Source organism: Homalodisca vitripennis, chromosome 4, assembly GCF_021130785.1.
Source record: "Homalodisca vitripennis isolate AUS2020 chromosome 4, UT_GWSS_2.1, whole genome shotgun sequence".
In the NCBI taxonomy this organism is placed as follows: domain Eukaryota; kingdom Metazoa; phylum Arthropoda; class Insecta; order Hemiptera; family Cicadellidae; genus Homalodisca; species Homalodisca vitripennis.
This window is the reverse complement of record NC_060210.1, coordinates 31,103,139-31,119,539: the sequence shown is the minus strand read 5'-3', so window position 1 is coordinate 31,119,539 and position 16,401 is coordinate 31,103,139. Positions and strand designations below refer to the sequence as shown.

General features: G+C 32.4%; 1 protein-coding gene across 9 annotated transcripts in view; it reads left to right on the top strand.

The window, feature by feature from the left end:
• Positions 1-11,748: 11,748 nt before the first annotated feature.
• Positions 11,749-16,401, top strand: part of LOC124359102 (calcium/calmodulin-dependent protein kinase type II delta chain-like) — a 28,459-nt gene continuing 23,806 nt past the window's right edge. The window contains exons 1-3 of one of the 9 annotated variants that reach the window (XM_046811554.1): positions 11,749-12,114; positions 13,446-13,540; positions 14,959-15,018. In XM_046811554.1, coding sequence (XP_046667510.1) covers positions 13,528-13,540; positions 14,959-15,018 — 73 coding nt within the window. In that variant the 5' untranslated portion in view covers positions 11,749-12,114; positions 13,446-13,527. Of the gene's footprint in view, positions 12,115-12,157; positions 12,592-13,445; positions 13,541-14,958; positions 15,019-16,401 lie in introns of those variants that run through there. The other 8 variants (XM_046811556.1, XM_046811548.1, XM_046811549.1 and 5 more) reach the window with 8 other exon arrangements.

Here is a 16,401-nt window from a genome sequence, read left to right as displayed (position 1 = left end):
TCTCCCTTTGGCTTTCACTATCACTGGTTTGATGGTTGACAAATTTTAAACTTGAGTTGATCAAGAATTAAATTTTTCTGGCTCTGGATGCCATTCATTATTTATAGTGGTGGAGAATTACAATTTAATAGTAGCTTAGCTTGATTCTACTTTTCTCTGAATCAGATCAAAGTAATCTTCAGTTTGATAATATTCAAATGTATTGTCTCCTCACATAAACATGAAACTTAAAGAAGAAAGTGGCATTTGGATGTCCAGTGTAGTCATTTGCAACTTGTGTATAAATCTTAAAGCTACTACAAAACAAATGCTGTCATTACAAGTTTCATTATCCTTTATACAAGATGGTGGTGGCAGCTTTATCCAACACTGGCACAAAGTACTTGTGACTTGTTTGACACTGATTAATAATGCTATACAGGGGTGCCCATCCCCCCCAAAGGCTATGGCGCATTCCCCCCCAAAAATGTACCATTCATGGGGTTGTATAAATTATACAGTATAATTATTGTCAAATTTTTTAAATAAAATGTATAAACAACACATATGCCACACAAAATAATAAATCAATGTACAGTACTATAACTAAAAGTCAAAATGGCTAGAGGTGTTTCAAAAAGGTAACTAACTTGATGAACTTAACCCTTGATTACCCTTGATGGCCTTTGTAAAGCAGCAGTTTTTTCCTGTTCTCACTTGAAATGCCAAATTTGTCTATGATCTCACTGTTTGGAATTGATTGTAAAATATCCTTTTCGGATGCCAAAACCAACATATCAGATAACCAGGTATCACCCATACTGCTTCTCAATCTACTTTTAACGATTTTAAGTTTGCTCATTGCTCTTTCAGCTGAGCAACTTGTTGCTGGCAGGACGAGAATTATCTGATACAATGATGTCAAATATGGAAACCCAGATATGTTCAATAAACAGCGATAGGGTCTTATAAAGCCCTTCTTGATCCATTGATCAAGATATCGTTGCTTTGCAATTGTACTTGTAGAATCCAATGTTTCATCAGAAGAATCTTGGGTTTCAACTTCAATTTCTTCATTGGTTAGTCTTGCATTTTTGTATTTATCATCTTTTGAAGAAAGGATATATCTGACAGGTCAATGTTTTGATAGCTGCCTTTGTATAACTGGCTGAAAACATCAAACTCCTCACAAAGTTTCTCGGTATCCAATCCATAGTAACCACACAGGTCACTGACAATGTCTGGGTTTAGGGTGTCGTCCCCAGTGTTTAGCAGCTTTTCGTGAGAAAAATGAGTCATTAGCTGCACAAAATTTAGTGACCTTTCAGGAAAACGATCATGTAGTTGTGTGATCACGGAATCAAGCACTTTAAATATGACTTCTGTCCTCAGTTTTGCCATAGGGTCTAATATTATTTCATCAATGGCAAGTTCGTCCATGAATCTTTTTCTCTTTCGGATTCGTTTGTTTGAAGTTTCCTGGAGATTGTGTTCTTGAGCAAAATGATTAATACTGCCCACCATTTTGTCCCAACCCTCGTCGGTTCTCATAGATTGGAGTTTAGAAACAGTTTCAGACCACTGTCGGAATCATTCCATAGTCAATAATTTTAGACTGTAAACAAACAGTCACTGGCGACAGAATTTTGAATAGTTCGGCAGCAATGATTATAACTGCAGCAGATTCATAATCAAATAGTGCTTTCAGAAGTCCTTTTGCTGATGTTCTTGAGTCCGTTTCAGATTGAGTGTTATCAGATATGTCTTCCAGGGATTTTTTAGGACATCATAGCAAGTTATAACGGTTTTTACGGCATCGTTTTTGCTTGACCACCTTGTCGTATTGATTCTTTTCAAACGCTTTTTTCTAGCCTGACATGGACCTTTTTCTAACTTCTCCACGCAAATATGATGTCTTTTATGTCCAGACATGAAATTGTACAGTTCTTGCAGAGTTGAGAACATGTCCCTTATTTGTGGGCACAATTCCATTGATTCTTTGACAACTAAGGCAAATCTATGCGAACAACACCAAATGTAGAATGCTTTAGGGCATTCCTTGAGGACAAATGATTTGACCCCACTAAATGGACCACGCATATTTCCCGCACCATCCATGCTCTGCCCAATCATACCATTCTTATCAAATCCAATTTCCTGTAGAGTTTTTAATAGCTCAATTAATAAGTTTTTGCCAGTTGTGTCTCCGCTAGTAAAAACGTTAACAAGCTGCTCTTCTGGCTTCACATTCTCTTTGATTTCTCTGAATGTATCTCTGTAATTGACATATCGAATTAGCACTGTTGTGCATTCCTTCTTGCTAACATCTTGTGTGGAGTCAAGAATTATAGAATACGTATTAGTTTTATTAACATGATCCACAATTCTTGAAACAACAATTCTATTCATGAGATTTATTAAATCATAACTGTTTCTGTAACTCAGAAAATTAGAACCAAGTTTAGTTTTATTTTCTTTTGACTTATCAAGCTTCTCCAAATAAACTCTTGCGTCTGGGTTATACTTAGCAAGCAATCGAAATAAATTTACTAGTTTTCCGATTAGAGACTCTTTATTTCGAAAAGCCAACATCTCCTCGGTCAGATACCGACAGCAGTCTATAACGACCGATAGAACCTCACGGTGATGACTGACTAATTTATCATTTAGCTCAGTCAAATCAGTATCAACTCTTCTTTTTTGGATATCCATTGCAATCTACCAATTTGAGAAGAAATATGGATTTTTCATTTTCCATGAAGTTCAATATCTCGATCTCCTCTATGATCCGTCCAACCCCTATAACCTGTGGTACCCCAAATTGTTCTTTCTGATGGCAAAGCAAATATCAAACAATGCAAACAAAATACAGCATCAGAATGTCTACTGTAAACAAGCCACTTCCTATCTTTGGTTGTTCCATTAGGTAAAAGACTTTTTTTAACTTTTGGGTTGAATTTTCTACCGGATGAGGAAGGAAAATCTATTATACTTAGGTCTTGCGCGATTCCAGCTTTAGTGCTTCGTTAATTAGTTCAGCAGAGAGTCTTTTGTTTGCATAAAATGCTGGATCTGTAGGATCGATTGTAGAGAATTGAAGTTCGGTCAAAGTAATGGGTTCAGGTATCTTCTCTGTGGGTATGTTGTCTTCTATATTTTCTAAAACTTCGTCTTCTTCTTCTGGTGTTGAAATTGGCAGGCTAGTTTCCATGGAGGACGTTGGAAGTTCAATTTCTTTATCGTGAACAAGTATTAGAGGCGTATATTTAGATCCATCTCCTCTTTGGTGACACTGCAGCTCAACTTCTTCGTCGTTGCGGTCTTGGACAGCTGATGTTCCAGAATGTGGATTGTCTTCTAGCCCAGGCAACACCAATCTAAATATAGAGAAATGCCTTCACTGTAAACTTTTATATCAATAATCTGCTAGTCAAAATTTAGTAAAATCTATAAACCCTTTTTTCAAATACAGATTAATTAGAACTGTTTTTGAGTTTATTATCAATAATATGCCACATTCTGCTACACTGAACAGGAGATAAACGAACACACATAAAGCCATATATTTTTAGAGAAACCTCTTTTGTCTCAGGGCACGTCAAAATGGTAATATCATACTAAAGTGGTAAAATATATTATTACAAAATGTTTTTTTTTTAAGATAGCAACTCCTTTCTACATACAAAGAGTGTTAATAGGGTTGTAGGGACAAAGCAAAAGCTGTAACAATAACAAGTAAAACGAACTTGATATTTTAATTACAAAAACTCTATAGACCAATAGGCTTATACATTATTAAACTAAATTGTATTTGAATTTTTATTTCATTAGATGCTTTTGCTTATAACGTATTGGACCAATACTACTTTAATATTTGGCTGATAGTATGTTTGTAAATGTAAAATGCTAATATTTACATATATTTAGCTTGTCACCATTTCAGGCAGGCCTCATCTCTTCAATATAGTATAATATTTACTTGCATTTTGAAGTTTCTTATCATTTGTTAGTCTTCTTTTATAAGCTTTGTCCTTTTCTATGGCCTTCAATGCCTCAATTAATTGTTACTTAGAAAGGTTTTAATGTTTTGAAAGCTTTAGGAGTGAGTCATTAATAGAGCATAGCCTATATGTGTTTACTCCCTGCTTATAAAATTGAACAAACTAAGATATGGACATTTTGTTACTGTAATATTGCGGTACCTTTCAATAGCCGATGATTGCGCAGAAGTTGATGGTTGAGGTTCGTCGTCCATAGTTAAAGTAGAACGTTCTCCACGTCCCATGTAGGGTATCCAAGGTCCATCACCTTCTTTCTCCTCTGTTATTTTATATTTTATATCAATATTGTTTTTGAACTTATAGAGGTGTTTCTTTTTACAGTGTTGTAGCCACTTGTCATGGTGATGCACCGTATTGCACATTAGTTCCAAACACTTATATTTGAATGCCTTTTTTAATTTACGAGGCGGAGGCATTATTTAATTCTATAAAACAAAAAGTTATAGTTAGCACAGAAATACAGTAGCTACTTAATACTAAACTCGTATAACAAAACGAAACAGAAACGCACACACGACATTCAAGTGGTCACTACGTTCGTAAAAGACACTAATTATTGTGTTGTGTTGAGGTTATGTTTACACACTACACACTACATTATTTGAAGACAATGCGTGACTGACTGAGCACTGGGCGGCGAAGGAATGAGGTGCGTGGACTTCCCCTTGACAACGACCTTGGCAAGGCGGAGGCGGGGGTCTGTTGGTCTAAAAATAGAACTACTGCATTCGCCTCGTTTGAATTGCAAAGTTTAATTTGCTTTTATTTTTTTGCCTCTCACGGCTTTAATTTGTTAAAACTACTGCAAACTTTTACATTTTTTTTAACTTTGTAAATAACGTATCCGATACCCGCTTTTTAAAGTTCCCCCCCAAAATTTTCATTCCGCCCCAATTTTTGTTTCAATGGCACAACTTGCGCCATTGCTCCCCCCCGTGGGCGGCCCTGATGCTATAAACCCAAGACAATTAGCAAGATGTCATTGATATTCAGGAAATACATGCGGTTTTTAGGCTGAAAGCTTTGCACACCGTGAAGTATTCCATGTGAGGAAATTGGATGAATTAAAAGGAGTCAGTATTATACGATATATTAGGTAACAATGTCTTTATATACTTTTGTTTTCATACTACTATCCTGTTGCTTGTTGCCTTCTATTTATGTTGTAGACAATGTCACAAACATTTTTTGATGTCTATAAGGATAATATTCATTGTTATACATTAGTAAATGAAGTTGGCTTATCCCAGGGGACAGCTGCTAACACTCTCTCCCCAAAGCATTGAGGATAAATAAATGGTTATAAACTGATGATGTGAAACAAAATTAGGCAGGACAACAGGGAATAATCAGTTGTTTACCACACTGAAATTGTACAAAACCTGTAGAAAAAATTTTAGAAGCACCTAGTGACCAATTGAGGAATCTATGTCCTGAATGCTATGTCTTGCCCCCTAGTTTTATTGTAGAACACTCATGTTAACCACCATAAAAATGTTGGTTAGTATGATGAAAGTAGGAAGGATCAAATGCGTCATATTTAGAGAAATGATAGGTGTGAATCCTGCTTGGACTGGAAATTATAACTATTCATCTTGCACGTGTCACTTCTGTCCATTACTCTGCTTTGTGGATCACTATGCAGATTTATAATCTTTGGAGCGTACACAAAGTAAGGTATAAAATGAGAATAACCTCCATGTTTATTAATAAATGAGGATCTAACTTTTCCACTTGTTTCATAAAGTAGAACCATTCATGCCAATTTAATTTTGTTTGTTATTTTCACCACATAATAATAATAAGACATTTTATTTATCCTTCAGCATGTTACATACATTGCAATAGATATTGTCATTCTCAGTTTTTATCCTTAGGTATACTCAAGGATTAGAAATTAGATATAATACAAGTACTAATATTCAGATGAAATGTTGTACAACTTTTACAACTTCTTACTACTTAATAGGCTACAACTTCATATCATATCTTTTATGGCTTTATAATATTCGTCTAATTTATAGAATGGATTTCTAGATAGCCAGTCATGTAACACTACTGAAAACTTTTTCTCTGCTAGATTTTGCCATGCAGCAGGTAGACTATTGTACATTTTTAAGCCTTGATACTTATGGTAATTCATGGTTCTAGTTAACCTATACCTTGGTAATTCAAGCTTATTACTATTTCTGGTGTTATGGTAATGCGTCATGTTTCTTAAAAGGTATTTGTTAAAATCTTTCTTAACTAAAAGTAAAACGTCAAATATATACAAATTTACAATGGTTAAAATACTGGTTTTTACAAAAAGTGGTCTACAATGAGTTAATGGCTTAGAGCCAGTTAATATTCTTACTGCTTTTTTCTGCAGGATTAAAATCTTCTCTATGCCTACCCCATTCCCCCATACCACTAAACCATACCTTATAATACTCTCAAAAAATGAGTAGTAGGCCATTTGTACATAACTGGTAGTTACATGATTCCTTAAATTAGCAAGTAAAAATATTATTCTAGACAATTTTTTACAAACACTATCAATGTGACATTTCCATGAAAGTTTAGAATCAATATTTATTCCTAACAAGGTAACTAGATTATTAACATCATGTTTTATATTTACAGATCTCAAAGAAACAAGTAACTTTTGAGTTTTATCTTTGTTTAATCGAAGGCCATTGATTTCAAACCAAGAGGTTGCCTCCAACAAAGTGCCCTCAGACAACAAATCAAACTGTTCCATATTTCTATGTACAATAAGGAAAGAGGTATCATCAGCATAAATTGTGGTAAAGTTTAACAGATTGAAACATAAGTCATTTATTAAAATTAAGAATAGTAATGGCCCCAAAACTGACCCTTGAGGGACTCCAATATTTATTTCAACAATCTTGGATCTCTTTCCTCCTATCTCAACTAATTGTTTACGATCTTTGAGATAAGATTCCAAGACAGCTAGGTTTGCACCATGAAAACCATAAAATTGCAATTTTGCCAACAATACATCATGCTGCACAGTATCAAAGGCTTTGCTAAGATCACATAAAGTGACCTGAGCTGCACAACCGCCTTCTAAAGTTAATAAAATTTGTTCCACAAGAGTATCTATGGCCTGTACAGTTGATCTTCCAGTGCGGTAGCCAAATTGACTGTCACTAAATAGATTATGGGATTCAAAATAGTGACAGATCTGAATCTTGAGCACTTTCTCATAAATTTTAGCCTACACTGGTATACATGAGATCGGACGATAACTACTTGGTTTGATAGGATCCCCTTTTTTGAAAATGGGCATCACTCTACTTAACTTTAAAAAATCAGGAAATGTCCCTTCTATAATATTACGATTTATACAATATGTTAGAGGCTCCAATATTTCCAAAACAACTTCTTTTAAAAGATCACTGGACATACTATAAACATCTCTCGTTGCTGAACTTTTAAGAGATATAATTATATTATACACCTCATTCAAAGACACTGTACAAAAAGCAAAATTAAAAAATAACTTCATTGTAGTGCATGATCCAAGACACCTCACTGCTGAACTGGGAGAAGCATTCATTTTAGAACTGATTTCTTCCACTGAGGTTTTACAAAAACTGTTGAACTCATCTGGTTGGATATTTGGTTTCGTATTGGTTGAAGAAGTCTTCCCTGCTGCTCTGTTGATGATGGTCCATGCAGTTTTACATTTGTTTGAAGAACTTTCAATTATTTCCTCATTTTTCGCCCTCTTGGCTTCCTTCAAAGCAGATCTATAATGGCCCCTCAAATTAATGGCCCCACAGACGTATTCGGGAGGGAAGAGGGGTTTGGGGATTGTAACATCCCCATTTATAAAAATATTCTAGATATATTTTGACTTGTGTTAAAGTGAAATCATAATTATAGTTGAACTACGCTTAAGTTGAGTTTAGTTTTTATTTGTTTGATATGTTATTTATAACAGCTGACCAGTACTAAACTTGTGGCTAGTATTTTGTTCGGAATGAAGAGTATATGTACAACCCCTAGAGATTGAATAATACAATAAAAGCTAGCCCCTTTTGCATATTTCCTGTGCTTATAGCGAGAGAGACTTAGAGTAATAGGAATGAACGTCTACCAATCATCACTTTGAATGGGTAATTTGTAATAATCTTAACATCATTCTTATCTCTGTTTTTCTTGATGGTAGTTGTGTATTAGTAACTTTTATCAATAATAAGTGCCAACAGTGTTATTAGCAACAACAAAAATAAAAGTACAACACTTTTATTTCATTCACTGTTATTGCTACAACAAAATTCGCTAACTATGGTAGACAATTCTACCAAAAAATCTAAGAATTAGATATAGGCAAAAATAGATGTTAATCAAAATGTGTGTTTATAGCTGACCTACCTATATAAATCAAATTAATGCTTAAGTACCAGAAATTACTTAATGATGCTATTAATTTATTTAACAACCTATTTTATTAAAAGTTCACAAAAAGTGCTTATACACAACCAAAGTAAGGAAATACAATGATCTCTTAAATATTATTTGACTGAGGTTTGTATTCTTTTTATATTTTACACAAGAGAAAATTACGTTTTTGTGCATATCAATTACATGAATAATTAGCAAGGTTATTTGACAAAGATAATCTTTGATTGTTGATCATTTCCTGGGTTACCCTCAAAGGGTTACGGTTGATGATTTAAAAATTGTTGCTTGTCGAAGACTGATATTGTTTTCTAAATTGAAGAGAATGCTCTGTTGAAATGCTTTCAACATCTGTTTTATTGAAAATGCTATTCCCATATTCTAGATACAATATTTTCTGAAAGTTTTAATTTATTTTATCAACAAACCTTTTACTTTTAATTTTTTATGTTCAGCATACTTGATATGAAGAAACTGTTAAATAAAAGGCATTCATTGTCGGACATGTGAGATTGGAGAGTTTATAAATTTGTTATGTGAATGATGGTATAAAATATGTTGTCAATACTTACCTCCTCTGTCAGATCTCAGGTTGATGTGTGTAATAGTTTGTCTTAAACTAGTTGTTACAGACTAAAAAGAATATCCAATACGGTATTAATCTTTTTTATAAGGAGTCACACAACATTAAAACCTCCCAAAGAATTGATGAATTTTTGGGAGATTTATATTTGTGTGGCCTGCATACATTCATTGTTAGGATTAATTTGTTTACTGATCGCTTACATGTGTTTGTGACGTACTCTGTATATGAAACCCCAAAATTAGATGACAAAAGTAACAAAATATCTTGCTTTGTAAATATTTAAACACTTTTGTGTCTGTCTATTTGCTGCATCTGTACTTGGACGTCAACCACTCTACTGTTAAAAAAACATGATTACTTATTTCATGGGTTATTATTAATTGTGTAGTTGTATATGCAGTAAATGTATGCTCTATCGGTTTAAATGCCAATGCCTTTTTATTGTGGATGTAATGGGTTTGAAATTGAAAAACAATTAAAATGTACAATACATATTATTTAAATAGTAAAAATACATTCCCATTCTCAAGTAAAAGACATTCAGGAAGCTTGTTTTTATAATCTATAAATTCAAGGTAAAAAATACAGGATGTGTCTTAAAATAGCAGTTTTCCAGAGCATCTATAAATCTATTTAAAATAACTTTGTTTTGTTATTCACATGTGTTATTGGGTGTTCTCTAACAATTTTGACTTAAGTTAAAACCGTTTTGTAGGGCATAAATAAGAATAATATGCTCTCAGGAGGTTGCTAAACTTGCAATATTTAGTACTATATAATTCAAACATATTCCGGGAGAGTGCTCTCAAGTCACAATTTGACTGGGAGGTATAGGAAATCCCCAGATTTTCCATTAGGTCATCCTTGATATGCGTATGATTTTGACTAAGCTTAAATTAGATATTGTTTCCTCATTTTTAATATTTCAAAATTATTCACTTAACGTTATGATAAGAAAACCAAATAGTTGTTAAATAAAAGGAATTATTATTTTATCTTTAAATATTTTTAAACGTTGTTTTAAATGAGTGATTGGTGTTTGTTTAGATTTACATATGTATGTTTCAATATCAGTGTGATGTTTTACTTTCTTAAAGGCAATTTCCCAATCTTATGTATGGATATTATGTGTAGATTGACTGTGTAATCTTGTGGTGTCAAAAGTTGATTGATCCCTAATTGAATGCCCAATGGCCAGGTAAGAGATCTGCAGTTTAATTTTAACTCTGAAGCACTCACATACCAATAACACTAACTTTTTACACTTTGATAGCTGACTATCTCAAGCCAACAAGAGAGGCTTCTATTTAACCTATTGAATCAATAATAAGTAAACTCATAATAGTTGACTGTTGGGATCATAATATAGTTACTCTACATGTTAAGTAGATCTTAAGTGAAAGTAAAACTAATAGTATCTGGGAGCTAATACCTTGTAAGCTTCTTACAGATAAGAAAAAAACCCAAATACTTTGATCCTTATCCATTAACAATTGAATAAATTATAACCAACATATCTAATTTTTCTAAACAATTTTACAGGATTTTAATATTGTTCAGTGCAGTTCACTAAGTAAGTGACTTCAACAGTATATTTCAGGTTTTTATGGCAATTTCTAAGAACTAAACAAAAGCTCTTCCAGTGTTCGGAGTTAGCGTTGTTCTTATGTGGATAGAATCAAGATTTGCCCATACGGCTGGCTCACAACATTACAGAGAGCAAGTAGCAAGAACGCAACAGTCTGTACTCTACCTCAGCTGATTGTGAGAATGTTTTCACTCTAAGATGGTGGCTCAGACCCTATCCACCACTGCAAAAGGCCAAAATGTCTGTTATTTTTTGAACATTTATCATAATAGATTGTCTCATTCAGACATCATGGGGAAAATGTGCTTTTATCTACTAGCACTTTGAGTGAAAAATCAATTCAGTTTATGCATATATTGGCTATATTTGTTGCATTTTTGTTTTGTTTTCAAATTTACAGTTAAACTCTGTATCAAGAATTGAAAACAAGACTTATGGTGACAACTGAATTGATCATACATGCACAAGTAAAGTGAGCCCAGTTACTGCTCTTAGACATCCCTCACCTAGTTGTTTTAAACCAAACAGTTTGTTGCTAATCATATTATACTTGTTTATAAAATTGAAAAATAAAGAGGATAATATAGAATTGATTTTAGCAAAAAACAAAATAAATTCAAGATGATAAGTTTGTAATACCAGCTTGTATTACAACGAATTAATTTAAGGACTTCAAGGATTTATTTCTAAGAAATGTCTATTTTGTGTCAAAGTCCCAGTAGTTTTGTTAAATGTTGTTAACTATTAGGTATTTTCACACTAGTCTATATGCCAACAGCTCAGTAACAGCAATAAAAGAGCTGCTTACACACCTGATAGCAAGAGCATGAGAAGTAAAGACGGTGAAGTGTCCTGGCAATAAGGCAAAATTTAACTTGTTCCACAAACAAGTTATTTATTGTATTAAAAACCAAAGAAAATGTATTAACACTACATGAAGCAAGGTTACATTAATGTGTTTAATATATGCTGCAGTATGTAAATAAAAGTACTTTAAATTTAAATAAGAATAATTAATACAAATAATAGTGATATTCTCCATTAATTATTTACAAATAAGCACTTACCAACTTTATTTTTTTATCCGGTGCTCAACTCAATGACCCATCTTCCAGAAATTTAAATATTTACTTTTATGACTTTTTTTACTTATTTTATTTTTATCATCCTCATTCATTTTACCCAGAGAAACTGGCACCACTCAACAAGCTTAATGAATGAAACTATATCATACTTAAACTAAGCACTTTCCTTAGTTTTCATCTTGTGCAACGAAGCACTTTACAGAGTGAACAGATGTCAGGACTGAACTTTGTTCATGGTAATAGTCACGTTTTGGGGACTGCAGCCCGATAGCATGTCCCGACACGTCATCAGCACAGCACAGTTGTGAATATGCTCATACATTGCTGGCGATGCCAGTGCTGTGCTGTTGGTATGTTGTTGAGTTTGACCCAGTTTATCTTCTAATAAAAGCAAATAAAAAGGTAAAAATAAAAATACAGTTTTAACACTCTCACAACCTACAAGTTATAAATTACACCTACATTATACAGTGGCATTTGTCAAGCCATAATTATTACTATACATTTGTGAACAAAATGAAATTGTGAAGGAAATGAGTACCCATTTTAATAAATATTTGTTTTCTTTAAATTATTACATTTGTGGTTATTAAGCTATTTTCAGCATTTATATTTGCACAGCTGCATGCTTATCAATCTTGTTTTTATTATTTACATACAAATCACTCTCTTTATTTCAGTTATAGTAATTGCCAACAAAATTTTAAAAGCAATGGTTTTGTAATCACATCACTTTATCTATCAAACAGATGTTACTAATAACTTGGATAATTTTTAGAAAATATATGTTATGTTTAGTATTGGTAAACTTTGTTTCTGCACTATGCCTGAAAATTTAAGATTTTGTGACAGATATGCATTAAAAGAGGAGTTAGGGAAGTATGTATTTGGAATATTAGTAAAGTAAATTAGTAAGTCTTTCATAATAACATTTTTTTCATTGTTATGAACAGGTTAGGGCACACTTGAAGAAGTGAATTAACATGAAATTTATATATACATATATCGTTAATCCATATTTAATATAAAACCTAGAATCTAAGTTAGCATCATGTTTAGGCTTTGTCAGGAGCAGGTTCATATTAGTGAGAACTTTCAGAACAGCTTTGATGTTCTACTGTACAATATTTTTAGAAAATTTTGATCTGATTTTTTTGCTAATTATAATAACTAATATTAGTATTTAGATGGTTTTTAACTGAAAATAATAATTAGATACATAAAAAACAATATTGATATAATTTGTACATGCCAAAGATATTTGAATGCACAGACATGAATAGAATAGCAATTACTACTTGTATTGTAATGAAAATTAAAAAGTTGTATTATATTATATACATGTCATTTATATAAGTTGTAATAACTAACATAGTTTCCAGGTAACACAACCATGTAAATTTGCAAACACAATTACATTTTTTTATTATTGTGGGCTTGCTGTAAAGTGAACTTATACAATTTCAAATGCATTTATATTGGTAAAGAGGCATTCTTGGAAGCCATGTGTTATAAACATAACTAGAATGTTTTGTAAAGCCAGATTTGGGACATTTTCTAGTATGCACTGACTTTTTCATTACATACTTGTTGGAAGGTGTGGATCCACTAATTACCTCTCATACACTGAACTTTTGATTTATCTTTCTACACCAGTAAAGAAGTAGTTAAATGATGTGTGAATTCTCTTTTTGTGAAAATAAAATTTGTAACAGAATTCAATTTGATTTCAGAGGTGCTTTTTCTATAGTTTACAGATGTGTAGATACTGAAACAAACAATGAATATGCAGCTAAAGTGATAAGGAAGGAAAAAATGTCAAAGAGAGGTAATATAAAAATTAATGTAATAATGAAATGTATGTTTTGTTAATACATTAATGTGTTTATGTAGCTACCTTAAATACTGTTCCTAATTCTGTACATGGGATTCAAGATTCTGGACCTGAAAACATGATTGAAGATTGAATTGAATTCTAAATGTTGTTTGTGATAAAAAAAACTTTGTGTCAAAACATTATTAGGTTAAAATTGATAGGTTAAGCATTAGTGAAGCCTATCACGTAGGGGACTGGCAAAATGTTTCTTCTCTCTTCTGTGTATTTGTCTGTCTGTATGATATCTCAAGAATAAATTGAGCTACAGGCTTTAAATTTAGTATAAGCTTCATTTCTATATGAGCAACATCAATGAGACATTTTCTTTCATGAAATTTGTATATGTTTAGCTATAGACTAAATTTTTCATATTTTGCTATATGTAGCAAATTTCCTTTTTTGTTTGTGTGTCTGTCTGTCTTCCTCAGGATATCTTGAGAATGAATTGAACTATAGACTTGAAATTTTGCAATGAAACTTCATTTCTGTATACACAAGAAAGATTTAAATGATGGTACATGTCTCACCATGGGATTCGGTTAAGCGTTAGTGAAGCCTAACTGTCTGTAGGATATCTCAAAAACAAATTGATCTATATATTTGACATTTTTCATTTCTATGTATAAAGTATATTTTGATGATGGTGCTGTGCCTCCTTGGGTTTGGGTTAGTGTTATGAAATTGTAAATCTATGCAGAATATCTCAAGAATTAATTAAGTTATATACTTGAAATTTTCAGATTTAGTAGTCCTCACCAGCCTCTACAGTGCAGTGAAACTTTTAGTTTATTTGAAATATATATGAAAATGTTTATACCACAGAGCCCTTACTTTTTACGATTCAATTATTTTGTATTTGGCCGTATCTGTCACATATGCGTTTAAATAACCAAACTAACATCTTGGTTGTTAAATTTGTATAAAAGCTATTGCCATTTATACAAATTTAATGTAAATAAAAGTCGTTTGACAGGTATTTAGTCTTCAGATCATATGTTAGTTTGGTTATTTAAACGCATATGTGACAGATACTGCCAAATACAAAATAATTGAATCGTAAATAGTAAGGGCTCTGTGGTGTAATGGTAGCACATTCACCCGGCAAGTAAGAGATCCGGGTTCGAGTCCCGGCGAAGCAAGTACTTTTTATGATTCAATGATTATTGAAATTAAAAAAGGCTATTGCCATCTATACAAATTTGATGAAAATGTTTATAGTTATGTAACATGGTTTATTCCCAATAGCTACTCCTACCAGTATCTACCAGCAGAGGAGCTCATTTTAGACTCTGAGATCTTTAGAAAGTTTCAGTAATCAACTATGGGCTTTTTAAAACCAAACTCACCCACTAGTCTTTTTAATTTTTCAGATTTGATGAAACTGGAGTCGGAAGCAAGGATTTGTAGAAAATTGGATCATCCTAACATAGGTAGTGTAACAGAATAGCATGATAGCCTGTATTAAGGGAAGGTTTATAGCAAAGAATTGTTGTATTTTGAGTACGAGGCTAATGGTGTCACAGTTTTGTGATAAGTCGCATAAAGTCAAATCAAAGTCAAAATCATTTTACTATCATAAAATCAAGGATCATTGACAAAGTCATTTTACAGCTCTCATTAACAGCTAAGTCCTAGGTCAACTAAAATGTGAGTCAAAGTATGAATAAATGTCATAAATGAAAAATACAGTAAATGAAGTTATAAACAAAATTACAATAGCAAAATAAAATATGCTCCATGTGAGTAAAATGGATTGTCCAACAGCCATGAATAATATTTATTTAAATCTTTTCCTGTCATACACTTGCACTAGCTCTGAGGAATAACTGCTGAGTCTCAATTTCTAGTGTTATAGGAGTGGTTTTCGCTAACAGGATATATTAGATGTGAATTTTGAGAAATATCCTTTATCGGGTCAAAGAAATATAGATTTATTATAGTTTGAATTTTTAAATCAATAAAAAAGGTTTAGTGTTCGAGGGGTTGAGAGTCAGAAATTATTCTTATACATTTTTTTGGATGGTGAGGATATCATTAATCCTATTTGCATTGTCTCGAACAAGAAGCCCGTATCCTATTATGGATTGGAACAATGCAAAATAGGCAGCTTTATGTAAATTTTGTTAACACATAAGATAAGGCGCCTCAGAATATAAATTACTCTTGATAATTTTGTGGAGACGTAATCAATATGTTTATACCAATTTAAATTATTTTCAACAAATAGATTGGTAACATACAGCAAACAATTACGGCTCTCAGAAGCAATAGATTTTAAAAAGTGTATGTGGTAAATGTAAAAGGTAAGTACCTACTTCTTTTTGTAACAGCACATCTCTGGTTCACACTGTGTCAAAAAAAATCATAACAAATTACAATAAGATTTCAGATTTACTGTGGAGAGCCTTCAATCAAAGGAGGTTTAATGTTTAACAGAAACATATATCAAAGATGCTTCAATTTAAAATATTTTGTCTGAAGATGGTCCCCAAAGAAGGCTGAGCTGTGTGAAATTATTTGGAAAAATTTGGACAAAAAATAAAGAAATTACTTATCACACCAGCTATATAAATCTAATAACTAAGATGATTTTGATGTCAGTGCAACTTATTGACAATTACATTTATCATACCAACTTAGGATCATTGGTGAGTGATCTTCTGATATAATATATAACATCATATTATGATGTTCATTTAAAAGAAAAATGAACTTAAAGATTTTACTATTATTCAAACTACAGGAGATGAGACTTTGAATGTGGTGCCAGTACTTGTAAAGTGCAAGCTACAATAGATGATGCAGCCATAATG